Below are 22,888 nucleotides of genomic sequence, written 5' to 3'. Positions count from 1 at the left end.
ATGTGTCACGTTGTAAAGCTCTGCGCCAGAAGGAGGCGTTCCTGCGCGGGGGGGGGCATTCCGGCGCAGGAACGCCTCCTGAAAGTAGCTGAGTGAAATCTACAAGATTTCACTCAGTCATTTTGGTGCCCATGCTGCGTCAAACCCCTGCGCCTGCTTGAAGCAGGCGTAAGGATTGACGCAGCATTGGAATATTAGGGCCCCCCGAGCATTGCTGGAACTGCGTCGTGCTTTCGACGCAACTCCAGCAATGCGACACTTTTATGGCACAGATGCTTGACGCATCTGTGCCGTTTTTGCCCCATGGTGCGCCGCATTGTAAATGCAGCGCAACCATGTCGGCGTAGGCATGGCTCACAATAAGTGGTGCATCCCTGCTGATATGCAGGGATGCGCCACTTATTGTAAATATGCCCCATAGGGTGGGTAGTTTAGGCTTGCTCTTTCTTTAAAACTGCTCAGCATACACACCACATTGAAAACAGATAATGGGACACTGAGAAAACAATTGGCATACTGCTATCATATTTTAGGATCCTATAGGCCTGTGAGCAATGGGAAGTTCCAAGGTTCCTACATAACTGTTATAGCCTGTGATGTCTTATTACCTTAGATGCTGGGCAAAAAAGCAGTACATGTAGGTCTGTCTCTGTACAATTTTGCAAGTCGGACAATCTTTAGTGGAACAGCCCCCCTACTTGTGAGTAGCAGCACATAAGGGAAGTGCACAGTGCCTAAACTGCAAATAAAGTTTTTTGGCAAGAGAAGGCTATATATCATCTATGCAAGATTCTAAATTATATTGCAGTTTGACTTCAAGAAAGGATATTGTAAGTGTGCCTGTCCTGGGGCCGCTCAGTAGTCGATTAAGATTGTAGTCCTTAAAATTCTTAATCAAAGCCTTCCTAGGAGTTAACAGGCATCTATCTTCAGCAATGTCCCACAAATCTCTCATTCCAATGGATAACAAGGAGTTCTTGATGGAAGTGAGCCAAGAGATTTTACTTGCACCATTGAAGTTTGCCACTTCCCTCAGTTCTTCTCTATACATAGATAATTCTGGGGTGCTCCTTAAGCGACGCCAGTATAGCAGAGGTCTGAGGGCAACCTCCAGTGCAATTGGGCTAACTCCAAGATCCATTCGGAGCAGGGTTAGTGGTGTACTTTTTATAAGTCCCAAAAGTTGTCTGAGAAATGAGTTTTCAGTCTTAACGAATTGTTTGTGTGACCGATGACCCCATAGTTCTGCCCCATATAGGGCAGCTCCTCTGGTTTGCGCCTTATATATTTTCAGCACAGGCCCCAGGAACTTATATACACACTTCCTCTGCTGTTGGTCTAGCCCCCCTGTTGTTTGAGCCAGTTTAACACAAGCCTTCTTGATTTGAGCGCCCCACTCCATTTTCTCATTAAGGGACAATCCCAGATACTCACATGCAGGGACTTTCTCTAGGTATTGCCCTGCATTGAAAACCATGTATTTTGTTTTCTGGGTATTAATTTCCAAGCCCCTATTCCTGCAAAATAAGTAAAAGATGTCTAAAGCCCTTTGTATGCCCATTGGTGACCTCGACAATAGCAGGGTATCATCTGCGAACATCGAGGCAGATATCTTGCGCCCTGCTAACTTAGGAGCATCTATGTCCCCGCCTGCTGTCATGGCTCCTACTAAGCCATTGAAGAAAATACAAAAGACGGTCGGAGCCAAAACGCACCCTTGCCGTACACCACTCTCTATAGGTATACGATCAATGAGGTCCCCGTTTTTCCCGTATGTGATTTGAGCAAAATTATGGTCATGTAATCTTTTCAGGGTGTGGCATAAATACGGGGGCGCTCCCAAGTCTAATAAAATAGCTCATAGTTTCTCCCTGGGAACCAAATCGAAAAACCAATTTTAAGTCCACAAAGATCATGTAGAGACTGCCACTCTCCAGGATTACTGATTTCCAGTGTAGTAATTGTAACCTGAAGACTTGATCAATTGTGGAAATTTTTGTTCTGAAACCGGCCTGGTAAGGACTGAGAATGGAAAATTCCTCCATCCAGTTCTGTAATCGGTCCAGAAACACTCGAGCAAAGATTTTTTGTGCGACATCAATAAGGCTAATTGGCCGATAATTTGCAGGATGGAGAGGTGAACTCTTCTTAGAGATCGGAATGATTGCTGCCCCTAACCTTGTTATAGGAATCTCCATTCCCTGAAGGATAGCGTTGAATACGATCCATAGGTACACAGCCCAAACGCTAGGTTCAGTGCGATACAGATCTCCAGGGATCTTATCTAAGCCCTGAACTTTTGCGGGTATTACTCGGACAATTGCAGCCGTTACCTCTTTTAGGGAAATGACGGGGGTATCCAGACGGGCTGGGTGTGGCTATTTGCCCTGGATCGCCCTCCACCTTAGAATAAATTGACTGGAAGTGAGCCCTCTAAATCGAAGCCCCTAAATTCTGTTCAAATGCTTGTTTGCCCTCTTTGGAGTCTGTACTTATTATTTTCCAGAAAGTACTCATATCCCTACTGTTTAACATGCCTCCGACTCTCCCACCTTTCTTCTTCCCAGTCTTTTTTTAGCTAGCTTTATTGTATTTTTGAAAGATAGCCTATTATCCTTTATTACTAGCTTGTCAAGAGATTTTATAGCTGAGAGCAGGGTTTTCTTAGCCTTTCAGCAATTGCCATTATACCAGGGGTGTCTAGTTGCACTGCCTTCCTTTAATCGTGCTACATACAAAAAGCTACCAGCCAGGGCCGCCATTATGCCTTGGTGGTTTTCTGCGATTTCACGGAGTGGACCAGTAGAGTCTTCAAGCTCAATCAATTGATTTGCAATGTCCAGATAAGGTATGATTATTTGATAACGCAATGCCAGTCTATCTTGAGATTCGCATAGGGTACCCCATCTTACTCTCCTCCAACAGCCAGTTAGGGTAGGCCCTAATATTTTTGAAGATTGCCCGTTTAGGACAGCCCCAGTGTATGGAGAGTGAAATTTTAAAATCAGGGCATTGTGATCACTGTCGTATCTGGGGGCAATCTTAAAAGTATTCATCCGGTGCCAAGACTTAGTGTTCACCAGAATATAGTCTAGGATCAAGGAGCAGCCCGGTCTGTTATAAGTAAAATTAGCTGGACAGTCAGATTTGGAGCGCCCATTGCACGCCCTGAGCTAATGATTCAAGGCAAGGGTGTTCATCTGTATAACTAATGGTGTCCAGGCCCGAGTTGGCAGGGCATTAGCCATTGGAATTGCCCAGTGCCGGTCCTCCTCATTTGGGTCACCTGCCTCTGTGTCCTTCAGTGGTTCGTACTGGCATTTAGATCACCAGCCAGGATCACTATGTCATTGTCAATGACTGTGGGTAGAAATGACGATAATTTTTCAAGGGTGTGAGACTCTTGGACATACTCTACTGGCCGCGAGTAGGCATTGATAAACACTATCTTAGTTCTGGATGGGAAACTCCAAATAACAAAGGATGTCACTAGAGGATGTCGCTACCTGCTTCACTGAGCAACCTAGATGGGTTGCAATCCAAATACTGAGACCCCCAGATGGTCTACCCATCCCCTCAGATGTGGCTGGTAAATGAAAAGTTGCATAGCCAAGTCTATGTATGTCCTCCCTGGCCCAGGTTTCCTGGAACATGCACATGTCTTTATCTTGGGTAAAGGCTCCCCACTCCGAGTTGTCTACTTTGGAGCGGAATCCTGCAACATTCCAGGATAGTATTTGGAGCTTCAGTGAGTAATTTGACGGCTTGCTAAGGTTTCCGGATTCCTTATCTTCTAAAGGCCAATGGCCGTTCCTAGCTGAGGGCTGGTTGACTTCTATGATGTCAGTGATGGAATCACCAACTGATGGACATTATAAGTCTGTGGAGGTGGCTCTACAGTATTGTGGAGAAAAGATACTCCCAGTATCTCATCCCCTTTAGCTCTTCTAACTCCCCCAGCATCTACTGTTTTTTTCATTTGAAGTATGGGATTACCAGCGGGGGTCATTAATCAACAGCTTAGTTTAGCCTCAGATTTGGCAAAAGCAGGGACTTTGGAACTCCAGACTCTGGAACTCCAGACTCTTGTTCAGCCATACAAGGGCTAGTTAATTTGAGTTGTCGGGAGCCTCTTGTAGTGACCCTTCTATTAATTAACTCAACAGTCGGTGTCTCTAGTCAGTCATTGTCCTCCAAGGAACCTAGGTCTGCATAGTAATTATTCACTGGTATTTTACAGCTGGGTTGATTCCACCCCCATCCTCTGTCCAACCCTTATGAAGGCTACATATAGCCAGATGGCTTATAGAAGTACCCCTATGGCAGGATATGTATCCCAGTTTGTTCTACAGTCCAGTTTTCTGCCCTGTCAAGTAATGTTTGGACGAGATTAGGTGACCCAAAAGATAGCACCACATAATCAAACCCTAGGGACTTTTTGGATCTACCTATCCAACCAACCCATCTAACAATTATAGAGTATCAGTAATGTAATCAGCTAGGATCAAAGCTGAAGTACATACAGAATTTTTGAAAGCAGGATGGAAAGGAAGTAAAATCATGCACATATGTCACCCTGAAGATTAACACACAGGTGGATCCAATAAACATGTAGAAGAGCAGGGAACATGGAATAGGCAGCGCTAATGAGAGTTTGTGGGAGAAGCTATTGATGTACCTGAGCAAAGTATCACTAAGGTCAGGTTTTTGAATAATGCAATTGAAGATTCTCCACTGAGTTTACTACATGATGGTTCAGGTAAAAAACAATAATGCAGGTCTACCACTGCTCATTGTTTGAGAGGATTTTGGTCAAGAGGCACCTTCATGCACATGCTATTGAGCTGCCCAATCATTAAGATGTATTTGAGAAGAGTGTGTGGGAAACTGAAAGCTACATTTGGAATTCCTCTGGACCTGAAAGCACCTTCTATACTTTTGGGCATATGGGAAATGAATGATGTTACTAGGTACAAAAGCGATTGCACTAGAAAAGGGTTATTGTAGTACATAAAAAATTGTACAAAAATGGTGTAGTTGCCCCCCACCCATGACTGGAGCAGGAGCATGAACTGGTGAATTTTGGCTGACAACGCAGTTTGTGGCAAAAGAGGCTGACAGAGGAAATTTGCTAAGATTTGTAGGGTTTGATTTGAATAAAGTGGGCTCGTGTGAGAGGTAGGGATATATTATCACAATGCACTCTCTAATTCATAAGTGTTGCATGCCTAGGAATCAAAATGAATCAACTGTATGAAGAATGATGATGCAGTGTAGTCTTTGTGCTCTGCTCTAACCCAATAAGTGAACTAGATTTACTCTGGGTATACTACTGTATAACTACATGAGTTGGGTAAAGGGCCAGCCTTTAGCATGGGTGAGCTTGGCCCAGGCCCAGGGGGCCAATTTTCCTAGGTGCGCATGGAGCTATGCGCATTAAGGTTCTATCAACAGCAGCACCTTTCCCATCTTGCTCCAGTCTTGTTCTTGTCCCTGCCTGTTAGTTTCTGTTTATTTGCTAGCGTCAAGTAGATTAAGCCCTTCATTATCATAAAGTGGGTGATATTTTTGACATCCCTATCACCTCTTCCTTGCTCTCCCTTCTCCCTTTGAACCCTGACGTCAAACATCTACAAACCCATCATCTGCATGTGGCACCTAAGCTGTCAGTGATTTAGGTGAGCTGGTAGAGGTCGGGCATTTTTGTGTTCAGGGCCAGTCCCTGATCATCAACGTATTGACCAGTGAACACAAAAGGGACCCCCTGCTGTCTCAGCTAATTCATCTCATGCCTAGAGCCAATACCCTACTTAACATGCAAATGTCCCCATCACCAGGCTTTGTTTATTCAGAACATGATCCAAACCCAGGTACAGAAGAGCCAGTTGAGGGCCCTATGTTACTGGTGTTCCCAAATCTCATAGACCAATAAAAAATCATTTCCTGGGACGTTGCAGGGCTAAGGTCCAAACTGTCGGATTCCAACTGAGCTAATCCAATAGACAAATTCCATATATGCATGTAGTTGAGCTTATATAGCGCACAGCTACCCGCAGTGGGTTTCCCGGCGCTTGCTTAGGGAACCCTTCCTGGTATTCCCCTGTGAGATAGCAGGGTATCCACAAGGTGAAAGTCAGGCATCCCGCCGCGAGGGGCCGTTGTGGAGATTAAGCAAGCTATTGCCCAAAGTCGCAGAGTGTGAACCCGTGAGTCAAGGAGGCACCGGGGCGAGAATTATCGAGTCCGTGGAATTTTTTTTAGCCCAAGACCCGCCGAGGCGGGGAATTGAACCCTGGTCCAGGACCGATCTCAGCTTCCGGGTCTGCTGCCTCTAACCCCTGAGCCACACTTCTCCACAAGAAGGAAACATGGTCTACAGACCAATTTTTAGAGTAGGGTACACCAAATTTCACCTTCAAGCCAGACCCTCACCTGCAGGCTGACCATCCGGAGGTCTATTCATTTGGGTTAGGACAAGCCTGGCCTGCAGAGTCATTAGACTAAATATCGAGTCCGCTGATATAATAGGCATTGCCCTCATGTCTCTGAAAGGGCAGTTTGCCATAAGTCTAATCAATATATATAATTGTTTCAAAAACAAAAATCAGGAATCTAACACAATAGCTCTTTTTACCAATTTTGTTAGACAACTCAGAGGGAAATATTTATTTGGAGAATTTAACGTTACATATAAGCCTGTGGCCTATGTCCAGGACCTCGTGCACGAGGAAGAACTGGCAAGGGGTATTAAAAAACTGCAGGCACCCCAGCCCGCTTAAGAGATGTACAAAGATGGGGCAGCAAGTTCTAGCTTTTACCTTAACCCAGGGAGTATGTGCCTGCAACTGGTGGACGCAATCTGATTTAGAAGCTACGTTTAAATTTAAGAGGGTGAACGCTCGAAGCGTGCTTAGTTATATTACAGTCGTTCTAGACAAAGTACATGATATGGCCATTATATCTAGACAAGACAGTGATCATAATGCAGTGGTTCAGAAATTAGTCGACATTCTTTTTTTGCTAAGGAGCTCTGTCAGAATGGTCTCCCCTATAGTCTCTTCAAATGATAATAGACGGATCAAATGGAGCCGCATAGTCTCAGATGAAAACTCCCTAGCTAACATATATGCTGAGGTAGTTCCTGCCCTTGTTAACATGAGCAACTTGGGATGTGGTGTCTTAACTATTATGTCTACTTTCTTCCATCTCCTTAAGGCAATAGACAGCCACTTCTCTAGACAGACAGCAAGCATGATCCCCAGACACAGGGATATGCCCAGGTTCAAAGGGAACTGCAAACAGGTTAAGACCGCCATAATTGCTTCAGTAAAGGGTGGGAATAATGCTCTTATACTGGAGTGAGGAAGAGACTACAACACGGCACAGATAGAGGCTAAGAGAAGTTGGGAGGAAGAGAACTGGCACATTTTGGCCAAAGCATCAAGAAAGAAAAATAGTAAATCATTTTGGCATTTATTGACCAAAGGAGCAGTGCACATGGTAATAAAATAGGATTCTTTTATTCAATCACATGTTTGGGAGGAGAACTTTACACAGCTGTATGCCATGGAGGGCATCGGCAAGAACTCAAAGGATGATCCTAGTCTGATAATAGAGAAAGAAGCCTTTTCCTTTACTCTAGAAGAAACTGTAACTGCAATCAGCAGCCGGGGTAAGGGTAAAGCTCCAGGATTAGACAAGATACCGGGGACCTTTACTGTTCAGAACCCACCAGACGGGGGTCCTGTAACTTCACATAACATTTAATACAATAGCGCAAGGAGGGGATATCCCAAGTACTTGGAAGGTTGCTGAAATCAAGCAGATTTGTAAAAAAGGGGATAAAGGGGACCCCTCCAATATGAGACCAATCAGCCTCATGGATACGGCTCAGAAAACTTTTAGTAAATTGATCCTGATGCACCTAAACACTTTGATCAAGGCAAACAATATACTGTCTCATCTACAAGCTGGCTTCAGGGAATCCACAAGCACCATAAATCAGGTATTTCGTTTCTTACTGGTTATCTGGGAGGAAGTCATCATCAGAAAGGGTCATCTCTATGTCGTGCTCGTAGATCTTCGCACCAAATTATGGGTCACCCTGCAGGATTTTGGTCTGCCAAATGGGCTGCTACAACTTATAGTGCATATGCACCAGGATAACTATGCCCAGATTCAATGGAACTAAGGCGACAAACTCACTGGGAAGATAGGAGTGCACAAAGGAGTTCGACAAAGATGCGTCTTAACCCCAACCCTATTTACCTTATACATAAATGGGCTAATTAAAGCTAGGTACAATTCTGGGGGTGATCCTCCTAAGCTTGCAGGCAGACATACTCCATCACACCTGTTCACAGATAAGAGGCTATTGATTGCACAAAACACCTATGGGCATGCAAAATATATTGAACAGTTTCTCAACACCCTGCACTGACTTTGGTCTAGAGTTAAATTGCTCAAAGAGCAAATTCATGGCTTTTAACTCCCACCGTTGCTTTGAAGCGAAAAATCAGGCTGGGTTCAAACATGCTTGAACAAGTCAAGGTGTTCGACCACCGAGGTGTCAGTCTGAATAGCAACTTGAGCTGGACCGACCAAATCGAAAAGAGTACCTTTAAACTACAGTATGTTGACTCAGAAGTGACAAAAAACTTAATCAATCTGCTTATCGCCCTATTTCTCAAGCCCTAGAAATACATTAATCTAGAGGTCTGGATGCAGCACTCTATGGTGCTGAAATGTGGGTCTGGGACCGGACAAAGAGCTTAGAGTTGGCAGACAATGAATTTATATGGGCATTACTTAAAATGCCACATAGTACCCCACTCCTACTGGTCCGGTTAGACCTTGGCCTAAGAAATGTTAAATACATAGCAGAATTGAAATGCCTAGTGTTTTGGGTCAGAATATGGACCAGCAAAATCCAAGTCCCAGTAAAAGACGCTGTAGACCTTGAAAGAGCAGTAGGACTGGCAAAGTGGTTTAGAGAGGTAGGGTATTGGTTAACAAGATAGAGGCTGTGGGTTATGTGGAAAGACTCCAAATCCCTGAAAAAAGATGCAGTACCTCTTTTAAAAGCGAAGTTCTGGGCTTATAGTCAGGACTCCTGTAATGTAGCCGCAGCACAGGGCACCCTAACAGGAAGGTTTTTAGAGTTTAAATGCACATTTTTAATTGAGACAATCATGGATGAAATTGAACCCCCACAGGCATGTGCACTTTACTTACAGTTCAGGTATGGAACTTTAACCCTGAGTTACACTAGATGTAGATGGACTCAAACTGCTGTAACTACGATATGCCCTGCTTGTACCCTTGGTCTTGAATCACTAGGCCATTATATGTTTTTGTCCCTGCTATGCACAGATAAGGAAAAAGTGGCTTATACCTCCACGTCGGCTTTATCGCGTAGGCAACCAGTAGATGCTCTCCGAGTATTTTGATCAGATGCTTTAAAATGGTAAGTATTTGCCATGGTACTTGCTTTAAACCTGTGCATTAGGGCTAAGTTGTTAACTGCAAGGTAAAGCAGAGGACCACACAGGCTAGGCATAATTTGCAAATAACATTATGACTCTTTTGATAACACTTGTTTTAAATTTCCATGGTCATATGCTCCTTTTATTTTTTTTAAATGTGTATAACTTTTATGCTATGACCATTTATGTTCTATTGTATAATGTATTTTAGTAACCGCTTAACCACGGTAAGAGTGGGCGGGGCCACGTCAGCCAACGGACATGGGCAGCACTACGGAGGTAGTGCTCGCGATGGCCGTTGGCAGACAGAAGCAGCAAAGGGGTTAAGGTAGATTGTTGTCTATGAATTTTGGGAATGATCTCTATTTGATCGAATAAAGGAATGTTTAATTCCCAACCATCAGCAAGGGCACCAAATTTCTCTCCACCCATGCACAGGGCACTATCTTAGGAAAGGGTGGCCTTCGTTGGGTGTTTATTTCGGGTTGGCCCCACATGGACTGCGCATGCAGTCAGCTCAGCTGCAGATAAGTACTCATATTTAAAGATTACTGCATTAACTTCATTAATATACCTTGTCAAAATTATATAATTCATATCACAAAGGAATCAGTACATTACCCGTTTCCTGTGGGACTCGTTGCTACTGCTGCTGCTACTGCTGCTTGCACTGCTAATGCTCCATTGATTCCTGCGATTATGCTGAGGCTGTTGTTGGCTACCATGGTGAGAAGTTTGATGGCGCCTGATACTTTTTCTCCTGCTGTTGCTGCTACTGCTGCTGCTGCTGCTGCTGCTACTACTACTACTGCTGCTGCTACTGCTGCTGCTGTTTGGCCTCTTTTTGTTTCTGTTCTTACTGCTGCTGCTGCTACTGCTGCTGCTGCTGCTGCTGCTGCTGCTGCTGCTACTACTACTGCTTCGACCCTTGTTCTTTCTAGCATTCCTGCTGTCCTGTTGCTGACTGCTGCTTGAGAGGCTGCTAGATGATGAGGATGATGAGGAGGAAGAGGAAGACGAAGAAGAACTAGATGAACTAGATAAACTCTTCTTCTTTCCAGATGTAGCAACCTCAGCAACATTTGGAGCATGCTCCTTAGAATTTTTGACTGTCCTTTGATGTTTCTTCTTCTTTCTAAGCAAGCTTCCATTTTTAACCTGCAACCAGAATAAGAATATTAATGCAAGGTCTTGTATTTGCTCTGCAAAATAGCATCAGTGTTTATCTAATAACACTCTCTTGCACAGCTACATAATGCCAGAAGGTGTTTGGTGTGACCAAAGTAATTTTGGACAATGCACCATGGACCACCATTTCAAATGATGTTTTAATGAATATTAAATAAGTAGTATAACAGATATGCACAAAGTAAGTAAAGTTAAACTTAAAATAGAAAATCACCTAAGCATATTTGTCTAATATATGCAAAACTTTCCTCAAACAGAATAATGGTGAAGTTTATTAGAAACCCATTTAATATAAATTACATTACTAAGGACAATTTCTTGAGTGGGCTATTATATTATGTTGCCAGTTACCTTATATTCTTCATCAATTCCCAGAATCTTCTTCAACTTCATTTGAACCACAGAGTCTTCAAGCTCTTCACCTTCGTTCTCTTCCATAGTTACCATGGTGATTATTTTTGAGGCCGCTTTTGGTCCTGCCTGGACCTCAAGCATCAGTTTCTCAATAGCTGCATCTGTATGAGCTGCAACCAATCAGGGGAATTACATTATTGCATACAATCTGTAATAGATCTTCAATTATCAATTATGTTCAACATTTTGTACCTGAACACAAACAAGAATTGCTCAAATGTTGTAATAGGTGTACCTGGTTTTATGACAAGTTTGGCTTCATTCTCTCCAATTAATTTGTACAGAGGTGAATTTCTGAGAAAAGCAGCATTTTGTGATTTGTACTCGAGGCAGACTTGGAAGCCAAAGGTTTTAGCCTTCATACAAGACTGATATGCATTAGTACTTCTGGCAGCAGAGCGGTGATCTCTATCTTCTGCGGAGTAGGCGTACCTCTTGGACAAAAGTTCAGATGATACTTCCTGTTTTAAACATAGAAAAACGATAATTCAGAAATGTATTTTTAGTCTTTGTACACGTAGTGCATATTGTGATTGTCTTGCTAGATCTGTTCATTGTGTGACTATTAGGTAATAATGAATAATATAGTTTATCTCTCTGTTTGTCTGTCTTCCTGTACATCTAGCTATCTAGTGCTCATTTTGTCGGTCTGTCTTTGTGATTGTCTGGTTATCTGTTGCTCTCTGTTTTGCACAGGTAGTTAATGCTTTAGATGTAGACCATATCTTGTGAACATGAAGTCAAAAGGAATACAATACCTTTTTTGCAACTCATTTTCATATCTTTCTTTGCCTTTCATTTATTTTTAAATACAATCCATTTTTTGAATTAGGTGCTGTTTAGAATTTTAGCCATATATGTTTCTAAATATTTTCCACATCGTCACAAATTATTCTGCTTTGTCCTGATCTGAAAGCTAAGTATTTGATTATAAGTGAGCATTAAGTTTGAAACCTTGTTCATTTGTAATTTGTTTGAACTTTAAACTGAATTAAATTAACTTTATTTCAATGTGCCTGTTTATTCCCTTTTCAGTTAGAATCAGTACCAGTTGAAGTAGTAAAAGCCCATATTACCATCATGCTGGCAGCTTCTGCTGACGACTTTCCTGTTGTCTCAAAATGTTTCTTAAGAATGTTTGGCACAGCTCCTTGTGTCAATAATGGAGTCTTCTTAGCTGCATCCTGGTCTTCTACATTCCTTGTAACAGCAAACACCTGAGCTCTGGTGACACAACAAAGAAATACTGTGAATCTGTCGGATGGACTGGGGCTGCACCACATGTTTCAGAGGTTAGCTTTACACTCTGCATTTAGGGGCATATTTATGTTTTTTTTGCGTATGGCAACCTTTCTACGCTGCCCTGCGTCAAAGTGAAATGTCCAATATGGTGCATTTCTGTCCTATCCTCCTATACTGGCGGCATTTCTGGAGACTAGCGCCAATGCAGGCACCCCTGCACCATGGTGCAAGAGTGCCTGTGTTGTCTGCAGGATTGTTTTTGTGTAGGAAATGCCACCTTCCTGCACTAAATCAACCCTGGGAGACTTGTTCCTCTCTCAATGTGTGCTGCAGAATGGCTATATTTGAAGACGTTGCTCTTTATGATCCTTCTAACTAAAGGCTGCACATCTGATTGCGGCTTTAAACATGTAGAGCAGCAATGAGGTAAACCCAGGACATCATTGTCAGATTATCCTCAGCTATAAACATTCTGTCCAATAGATGGGCTGTGGTAGTGTCCCTCAAACCGCTTGGTGGTGCAACCTATGCAGGCAACTTTTTTTAAACCTTTTAATGTTTATTATTTTCTGGTTGCAAGGTTTTATCTGTGCATATTTTGATTTGCTGGGGAGCGCTGTGTGTGTTTTTAATCCTCCCCGTTAGAGGCAGCCTGGGCTCAGTCTCTGGTCCTTCCTGCCTCGGTCCGACGCAGTAATTAGTACCGTTGCGCAGAGAGGGGGGGAGGGAGAGCCAGGCACTTCCGCTTAGACCAGTCAGCGGTCTAGTTGCAGGGAGACCTCACGTATAAAAGCCACATGCTTTGGATGTGCTGCCTACTGCATCCAGGAAGACCATGGTACATGCCCTGGTGACATCGCGCCTGGATTACGGTAATATACTGTACCTGGGTGCTACTGCTAAATGCTTGCAAAGACTCCAAGGTATCCAGAATGCTGCAGCTCGCTTGGTTCTTATGCTTTCGAGGAGAGCCTCTTCTAAGAGGGCTCTGGCCTCCCTTCATTGGTTGCCAATTAGGGAGAGAGCTTTGTTCAAGGCATTGTGCGTGTGCCACTGGATCATACGAAGGACTGGACCTTCCTACTTGTTTGACCTACTCACTCTCTACTCACCAACCCGGCAACTCAGATCGTGTGGGACCGGTCAGGTGTGTGTTCCTACCATTAAGAGAGCTAGGATGGGTGGCCGTTCCTTCCGTTATGTGGCTGCACAGCAGTGCAACAAGCTACCACAGAGCCTTCGGTAGGAGGACTCGGAAGTTGTTTTCCGTAAAAAGCTGAAAACCCATTTATTCCCCTCTGCATAGCCCCCCTCTTTTTAGGATAGGTTTGTTTAGCTGCCGAGTGTAGACTGCACTGCAGCGACACACTGACCTAGTGTAACCAGGCTCTTTATAAATGTGATTAATATAATTGATATATTACTACAAAATCATTACCTCTTTGAAGGTGATAATAAAAAGCCTGCAGTAAAAGGGCAACATGCTTGTAAACAATATGTAGTGCTCAATAATTATGTCAGACCATGTAGCCTCATGTTCAGCCTTAAAGGTATACTCCAAGCTGCCTTAATGAAACAGACACATGTTTAACAGATGAAGGTTAAAAATTTAGAAATAGGACAACAAAGCAATTTCACCCTTAAAGATGATTTTTTAGATGTGAGATTATACTAGGGACAGTTTTAACTTAGTGTAGGCTACAAATTCACAGATTCATTTGAACAGTTGACTGGCATTTCTTGCAATTTATCCTTCAAGGTTGCCGTATTTATCTTTATCTGAGTCTTGTCTGGTAGCTATTTAAGCTGCAAGTGAATTGGTGATGGGTGCACATATTTTATGCCTCCACTCACAGCTCTCATATCTGTTTCATGTTTTGCTAATAAAACCCTTATGGTTTTCCAACACACTCACAGTGAAGCGAATTGCCACATACCATCTGATATCTACTAGTTGATTTGTTTACAGTTGACTGTACCTTTTATTTATATATAAAGTAGCTCTTAATTTATTGTGATAGGCTCAAGTAGCATATATTTTACGAACACCTTATCAATTAAATACGGTACTAGTTAGGACGGAGTCCAGTCCAGATAGGACTATAAGAAGGAGGGTAAAGATAGGGCTAATTATCCATGGCCTGCTCTGGGGCGGTGTGCTGAAATTCAGATGACAATATATTTATAACTAATGACTCAAGTAATATGAAGTTATCAAGGTCTAACCTAACTGTGTAATTTTAGTTTCAGCTTTAGAGCTTCTAAGCAACAGCCAAACAGGCCCATTTTTTGAGTTGTGGGTCTGGAAAAAGCAAGATGGATGACCCTTTCTACAAAAACCAAAACTGAAGTATCAGTGTACTATGCTTTTTGTGACACTGTATACTTTTCTTCTCCATTTCAACACACGCAGATACATCATTTTCTGTAGTAAATAATATTTTGGTCTCGACATATACACACAGAGGCATTATGGTAAAAATACAACAGAGACTATGGAATGTTTGTTGGAGCATTTGTTTTGGGAGGATAAGGGTAATGGGTTACTAACGCTACTATACATTTCTGAGTCATAGATGTATATTAGCATGGAGGGGTGAAAAATACTGACCAGAACTAGTGTTAGAGATATGAACAATCCCACACTTCTTTGGGTCAGGAGATGACACCCATATATATTTGGACTAAGTGAACATAATAAATGTAAATAGAGTGTAAGGCTGTCTATGAACTTTACACCATCTCTCTCTGTACCTTTCAAAAATAGAGAAAAGGGCTGTATGCATCTTAGGAGTGATTCCACACTTTCAGTTAAGAGCACACGCACTTAGTACAGCTGTTTCGATGCATTTACATCGTTAAAACCAAGACTTAATGCCTATGCCCTCAAAGAATCCAATTGTAGATGAATGGTGCATATTTTCCCATTTATCGTTAAAACAAAGGGAATATTTTATGAAGCAAAGCAACCAGTTAGGCCATTAAGTGCCAACGATTTTTTTTGCTATATGCTTGTGTCTTGTTAAAAAGGAATGCTCAGAACCTTGATAATTTACAGATCAAAGAAAACGTTAAGATTCATTAGCTAAAGAATGTAGTCATGTCAATTTCACAGGCAAACAATTACGATAGAATTTTTAATGATAAAGGAAACAACACCTGAGCATTTTTAACAAATACATGTTAACAAATATATACAAACAGATGGAATACCTGGTTATTAACAGTTCATTCTCCTGCTGGCATGGCGTTGTCTCAACCTTTATATTTTTCTCTTTCATGTCAATCTTGGCTGTGAATTTCATTGGGGTATTTGCACGGACCTTGGCATGAAACTCAATCCCAGCCTGGATGAGGTGGGTGTTGATACCCATAGTAGCCACTGTGTGCTTGGACACACTGAAAGAAAAATGGTACTATTTGTGGTCATTAACTCACTATTGAGACAAAAAATATATTGTGGACCAGCAGCTGGTGGTCATAATAAGACTGCCTGCATACAATAAGAAATTCTCATCAAACACCTATGTGAGGAGTCTGAGTATTTGTTAACACAATATGTGTGACACTTGGTTTGTAGGGGAAAGCCACCAGAGTGAGGTAACATGAATAAATTTTTATTTAGAGTACACGTTCATGTTAGTCCTGATATAAGATAAAATGATCTGCCATAGTAGATAGAGAAAGGAAAAGGTAAGCCCATATTTAGAAATAATATGCTGGCTACACATTCATGGATCATTAGCCTGGCAGCAATAGAACAGCAACATTGTTCTTCCAAGATCCTTCAAGTTAAAGGCACTCGGAGGAAAGGAGAAACATAAACTAAAGGTCTAATTTTGAGTTTGTCAGATGGGTTACTCCTTCAAAACATAATAGATATAAACAATGTGTGGCATCATACCCCATTTGAATTAAGGTGGATGGGTTAACTGTCACATTTGTAACACAGTAAACCATTTGCCATACCCTAAATCAGACCCTAAGTCAGACTTGTGGATGACTGAACCAAAGTCCGTCTGTCTATCTGTCCTCTGATGTTCATGAGTAAACAATATCCTTTGTAAAGTAAATTTAGCATACCTGACACACTATTTTGGGCAGCTACCTCCAAAATATGTAGTGGAACATTCAGAAGTCTGAACACCATGTGACAAACAGATGAATTTCTATATTTTGATGCTTTCCAAAAATGTAAAGTTTACTACTGTATGTGTGTGTTTTTGTCCAAATATTTCAGGTAGAAAATCACTCCTCATCCCCATTCCTTGCAACTCTTCCATCTGGATAAACAAACAGGTAATGGGTCAGATGCCCCTAAGTCATGTACAGCATTCACATTACAAACATCAGTACTAGGAATCAGGAAGCATTTTTAGGTCCAATTAAGAATATTCCCACCACTCATTCCAGATCTTGGTGTGTTTGTGTGGACAGCCTCTCACTCCATATATGGTGGCCTCTTGTTGGGCACACCAGTTCACTAATTTGCGCCACATGGCCAGTGTAGGTGGATGTGGATGGTTCCATGATCGTGCTATATCTCTTTTTGTCATATGGTGGCTATGCTCATCATCTTTTTGTCTCTGGTGTCACCTAAGTTGTCCAGAACTCTTCAGTGTAAGAATATTTTCATATTCTAAGATTCTGGATAGGGTTTCGCCCACCACGTACCAATAATGAGCAATAGGGGGGACACAGCCAAGTCCTGTGTTAAAAGTCTGTGTCAGTTTAGTTCAATGGGGGCAGGCCAGGGTCAGTGTCTGACCCACTAACCTGATAGCCATAGGTGTTGAGGGCGCGAGGTATGTGGTGTCTAGGTAGTTAATTTTGATCACCTGGAGCTGTGAGGAGATCACTAATGTGTTGGGGGTATTCAGGACTTACGGCATTTGATATCTTCAAGAGGGCCTTCAAACAATCACAGCAAGCCCAGGAGGTCAGGCATTGAGTATCAAGGTTCAGTATATTTGGGAAACCCCCTTCCTACTAAGATTCCCCATCTGTTCACCACTGTTAGTGTATGTCAGAGATAAGGGTATTTAAGAAACTAGGATTTTGGGAGGTGGAATTGTGTCTGTTATTCCTAAAAGGTGCTTGGACCCACTCTTCCCCAAACATCCCTTAGTTATCGTACAGTCAATAAAGGAGGTAGTCATTAATGGGAACAACACACGGAGGTAAAAATGTGGTCTTTGTTTCCACGATAGTCATATCCATTGAAAAGGCAATGAGAACTGTCTCCAGGTCATGGAGGGCAGCTGAGGCCAGTTGGATGTCAAGTACAGGCTGGTTGTATTGTTTCTCTTCGAGGAGGCATTCTATCCCCACAAAGCGGCCTAGAGTGTCATTAATGCAGTTAATCACTCTCATAGGAAAGGATCTATGGAGAAGGATGGCCACCTTCTGGAGTCCCTTGTGAAACCAGGGTGGTAGAATCGGTCAAAGCCAAATTCACAAAGGAAAGGAGAGGCAGGGTCTATTATATGTGTCTCTTGCAACATTAGGATTGAGGGTTCGAGTTGGTGGCATGCTTCAGCACTACAAATCGTTTTATGTGGTCCAGGAGACCGTTCAAATTTCAAGACATTAAGAAGTACGTCATTTTATCTGGGATGCGGTCTGAGATGGGTTGGAGTCCCTGCGTCAGGGGTCTCCATCCTGGTGAGCAATATGCAAAAAAAATACTGAGGTTTACGAGGAGTTTGTATTGTGTATCAGGGACTAGGGAAAAAGGGCTGGCTAAAACAACAAACTAACAGTAGAACACCATAATGTCACCTCCCCCAACAACACCCCCCTGCACTTCCTCCCCAGTAGCATTTGTCGCCTCATACAACCCCTTGAAACAAACTCATAAACAAACACAGACTAAAGATAACAGGTTTTATAGTTAATCCCCCTCCGTGCAAGGATCACACAGTCATTGTTCCATCCACACATATAGTACTAGGACAAACCATAGTAGTCAGAAGGTCTCTGCTCAAGGGGTCTGTATCCAGACTCTCTTCTTGAATTGAGGCTCCAGGACAGATGTGACCCCTTTGACGAAAATTATCTACGTTGATTGGTCACTCAGTATCTAGTCTCACTGGGTGTGAGTGGGCTGTGGGAGGGTGTACGTCATCTAGCCTCTATTGGTACTGGCCAGTGGCGGCTCCTCTATGGGGGCGTTTGGGCACCGCCCCTCTGCTTTCTCGCTGTGCGAGAAGGCAGAAACAAATGGTAGTTATTACCGTAATTACCATTTGTTTCTGGCTTCTCGCACGGCGAGAAAGCAGAAGTTCCTGGTTGAGAGTGGGAGGTGTTACTTGAGGGCAGAGGGGAGTGGCTTGCCCACTGTTGCTAATACTGTTTGTTTGGGCCGCCCAAACAGACAGAATTAACAACAATGGACAAGCCACTCCCCCCTGCCCTCGAGTAACACTGCCCACTCTCCCTATTCTCTCAGTATGCTTTAGCATACAGAGAGAAAATTACGCAGGTGGGGCAGCGGTCTAACCAATCAAAAACGCTGTGCTGTAGAGGAGGGAGGCTGCCTGCCGCCTTCCTGATGACGACGAGCCCAGAGGAATTTCAAACGCAGCGACGGCGGGAGGCAGGAGTCTGGAGTCTCGGGAACGTTAAGGTAAGTTTACTTTTACTTTTATTATTTCCACACATGCATTACCTGCACGAAACGCCTGGAATTTTCCCTGTATTCACAGTTAGTTCTTTGAAAGTGAAAACTGCATTTTTCAACAGATTTAAAATACCTGTATTAATCCCGACCTATGCAATAAAAATGCTGAAGGGTCAGAGTCTCGGAAGATGACTCAGTGAGATATGCATTTGCTCCCGGTCTTTTGCCTGCAGGTGGCGAGTTTCAATCCAGCATGGACAATTTAGTATTTCATTCTTATGACGCTGATGAATGACTCCCATTAGATTTAGTAACACCACGATACATACAGTGCTTAGACTGTGCCATAAAAAACGAGATATTTGTTTCTGGAAGTGAACCAGCACGGCCAGGGAAAGAGATACAGACTGTTTCAACAGCAAGAGTTTTATTGTGGCCGAAAACGTACTTTTAGAGCCAAAATACCTTTGTGAATTGGACCTTATTTTTTCGCTTATTACGCAGGCAGAGGCGTTCTAAAGAGCAGATTTTAGACAAAACTTTACTTCCCGTATATGACTTTTCTTCCTTTATTAAAAATTATCTGGACCCCCCACCACGCACTCAGGAGATGCAGAGAATAAAACACCAACATCCTTTAGAAGGGCCCCTGGCCATCGCTAGGATACGTGATACACCGGCAGTATTTCATCCTATACTTCTCAGCCACAGGGGGGAGCTGGATGTAGTATTTTTTTGTTCACACACGTGCTGTGCAGTAGATGACCTACTGTGTATTCGGGGATACAGACAGAATGAATGATGCAGGCCAACTGTACTGTGGGTTTAAAACCAAGAGTTTTACAGGTAAATAAAAAATAGATGTCATCACTCCTCAGCGGCAGGGATACTACAAGTGGACATAGACAGAGAAAAAAAAAAAAAAATAGTTGTGAATCGGCGTTCAGTGCCCTTGTCAGCGCTGGAGCCTGCACTCCCTGCATTTCCTTCCAAGAGCAGCACAAGGTGGTCGTAGAGATGAGTGCCCTCTGCCTCATGTGGAAGAAAAAATACCTGTGGTTTGTTGCAAATACTTTAGCTCAAGCGTCTCCAATGTTGGCCTTTCAGGCCCGACTCCATGCAAGATGTTTAGGCTAACCACTAGCTTTGCAAACAACGGAGGCTGGACTCAAGGAGGTGCAGCAGCTAGACCGGTGAGGGAATGTGCATATCTGCATCACTTCCAAGAAGGGTGAGTGAGCAAATTTTATTTCAAAGTGTTGGGGGTGGCATTGTAAAGAGATAGGGCGGCCGGATCTCATACAGTTTATGCACAGACTCACCAATGCAGCGCGCCCATTGTGATGTACATTGTCAGTGCATGTATTGCCTCATATGAATATTCTTAAATCATTCGTGGATCTCTCCCTCGAGGACCAATGGTGGGCACACCATGTAGATCTTGTGCTTAGACTTTTATTCGGATTTTGAATATTTTATTTTTGGCAAGTGTGCTGCTGTGTTGTCCACCCAGGGATCATTTTTCAAGACAACAGTGTGCACTGGCTGCTGCAATAAATGCATTTACTTCCACGTGGTCCACATTTGTTCCATGGTGAAAAACTGCCCGGAGTTTCGGATCTATCTTGGGCACAGGGTCAACATTAGGAACCCAGGGAAATCGCCGTGTTCACAGTTGTCGCTTTATGAGTTTTTTCTGACCCCTCATGAGCTGTCTGGGGTATCAGAACACACTGGGGTACAGACATGCTCACATGGTGCGCAGGGGTCTCCAAGGACGCTGCCCAGGTGCTGTTAGGATCTTTGAAGGGCAGAGCAGGAGCTACCTGAGGCTTAAGCTCCATGTGTCTCTTATGACGATCAGCTTTGCTCCCTACGCTCACTCGCCATAGGGCACACATCCCAAACTGTTACGCCTCACCTCTTTCAAATGTCACCAGCCGCAACTGGTACTGGCACAGCACCTGGAGGAGCATTGTGGTGCGGTCGCTGCTGCACCAGAGGGGTTGCTCAGGGAACGACCCCAATGAGCCCCAGGATCCATCACCCTCTACCATGCTGCCTAGGGGGTCTCAAAGAAATAGGATCAGTTTTGAAGGAGGACTTAGAGTTGTGCTGGGAATATCAGCATATAGTGGAGGCTCATGGCCTAATGTTTTTGTTTGGTTTTCTCAATGGATCATGTGTCTCCCTTTATAGTTCCATATTCATACGATCAGAGATCTTGGGGGCCCCCAGCAGAGGTCAATGTGCTAGGGATCAGTGAACCCTTCCAATTTTGAACAACTTGGACAGGTGATCTGAGAGCATAAAGTACATGAGCTAGGATACCAGGAAGGAATCAGTGTTCTTAATCTCCATATCTTCCTGGAAATTCACAAAGAATAAGATATTCTGGCGCAACCTGTTTTCTGTGCAACCTGTTTCTGCCGTCCTCTGCTCGAGCTTCTAGGGCAATGACAGTGGACAGCAGCCTGGAGCTGTCATTTTAAAGGTTCCCATGTCATTGGCAAGGCTCAAGACCCTGCTCTAGGCTTCGGTAACCTTGGATGCCACATTCTGGAGATCTTGGCACAGGATCGAGACATCAACTTTTACCACTCCTATTTTGGATTCCACTGCTTTCTGGAAGGATCGGATGGCTTGCAGGATGGTTGCTAAATATCCAGGTTCTACAGGGAGCTGAGTGAGCAAGACATTCTTGTGGGGTCCAGTCACACCAGAGGAGCGAACCGTCTATTCCTACATTTTAGATTGAGCACCAATGCCATTGTCTTTCCCCCATGATGCAGTGCCCACCCGACACTGTTCTTGGTGGCAAGGGTGGGGGTTGGGTAACACGAGGATTCCACAGGTCTCTGGGCTTAGGCCGATGGCACCTTCTGACCCATGGTATGTCCAAGACTTACCTAGTTACCCTGCAGAGGGCCTGATGTATGGTATCATGTCACTGGCCCGCTAAGCCCTCCAGGAGGTCCTTGAGGAGGGGAGGGGCAGCACAAGGATCCAGCAGACTACTGTTGCATGCTCTCTATTGGGGGAGGGAAGACCTTACCTTTCGGGATTCGTGTCCCCAAGGCAGCTGCTATTTCTGCTCCCCTCCCCTCACAGAAGTCCCTCACCTCACTAGGTACAGGGGAGAAATAAGGGCCCATTGAGAATGCATCCCAGGCCATGGCCATGTGGGTCTTGTGTGGTCTGGCTCAGGAATCTCAGGTGTTTCTGGGGGCAAAGGGTGGCAGTAGATTAATCTTGTTGGTGATCTACTATCAGCCCACTTGCCCCCAGTGGTTCTTTGAGGCAGGTGGGCAGTAAAAGTAGGCAGTAGCCAACTGCATGTGTCTTCTGCTGTGTGAGGGAAGGGCCCATCCTCTTATGAGCCACAGCTCCTGTGGTTAAATGTTACTCAGGCTGGTTTGGGCCATGAACTGTTGGATGCCTCCTGCAGGGTTTCAAGCCCACTTGTGTTGAGGGACACAAGGCTGTGGAATAGTGCAGATGAGGCCTTGGCCAATCACCCACCTTGTGACCACAGTCATGCGGCTTTGGTGCAGGCAAATTTTGCAGGGTCGGCAGGCTCCCCAATCACCCGAAGGTGTTAATTCTCAGCTGCAGCACTTTCTCTGCTTGGAGCTGCAGCTGTTCCTATGTCCGTCCTGCTTTACGGTATGTGGTGGCCATACCTCTGGCCTGGCCCCTGACCAGTGTCTCAGTTGTCCCTTTGGTGCATTGTCCCGGTCAGCCTCTTCCTGGGCCTCCGATTATTGGGAGTCGCCAGTGTGGCTGGGAATAGAGGATGACTGCAATTTTGGGAGGAGGTCATGGAGCACTCTCAATGTGCAACTGCCATCTTGGCCCTCTTAGGCACATCACCCCACCTTTCAACCTTTTTATGACACACCCACCCTAGGGTTGTTGCATCTTATCACTAGTTTCT

The 22,888-nt window shown here is 43.8% G+C and overlaps 1 protein-coding gene across 1 annotated transcript in view; it reads right to left on the bottom strand.

Annotated features, from left to right (window-relative positions):
• The window catches only part of LOC144756189 (vitellogenin-A2-like), a 94,442-nt gene that overhangs the window by 34,001 nt on the left and 37,553 nt on the right, over positions 1 to 22,888 (bottom strand). Inside the window, exons 19-23 of the mRNA XM_078645792.1 lie at positions 15,543 to 15,728; positions 12,164 to 12,311; positions 11,323 to 11,548; positions 11,025 to 11,197; positions 10,107 to 10,643 (exon numbers count right to left, since the gene is read on the bottom strand). Of these exons, the coding sequence (XP_078501918.1) occupies positions 10,107 to 10,643; positions 11,025 to 11,197; positions 11,323 to 11,548; positions 12,164 to 12,311; positions 15,543 to 15,728 (1,270 nt within the window). The remainder of the gene's footprint in view (positions 1 to 10,106; positions 10,644 to 11,024; positions 11,198 to 11,322; positions 11,549 to 12,163; positions 12,312 to 15,542; positions 15,729 to 22,888) is intronic.

This window comes from Lissotriton helveticus, chromosome 1_1, assembly GCF_964261635.1.
Source record: "Lissotriton helveticus chromosome 1_1, aLisHel1.1, whole genome shotgun sequence".
Classification (NCBI taxonomy): Eukaryota; Metazoa; Chordata; class Amphibia; order Caudata; family Salamandridae; genus Lissotriton; species Lissotriton helveticus.
The sequence above is the reverse complement of the archived record's forward strand: the minus strand, read 5'-3'. Positions and strand labels throughout refer to the sequence as shown.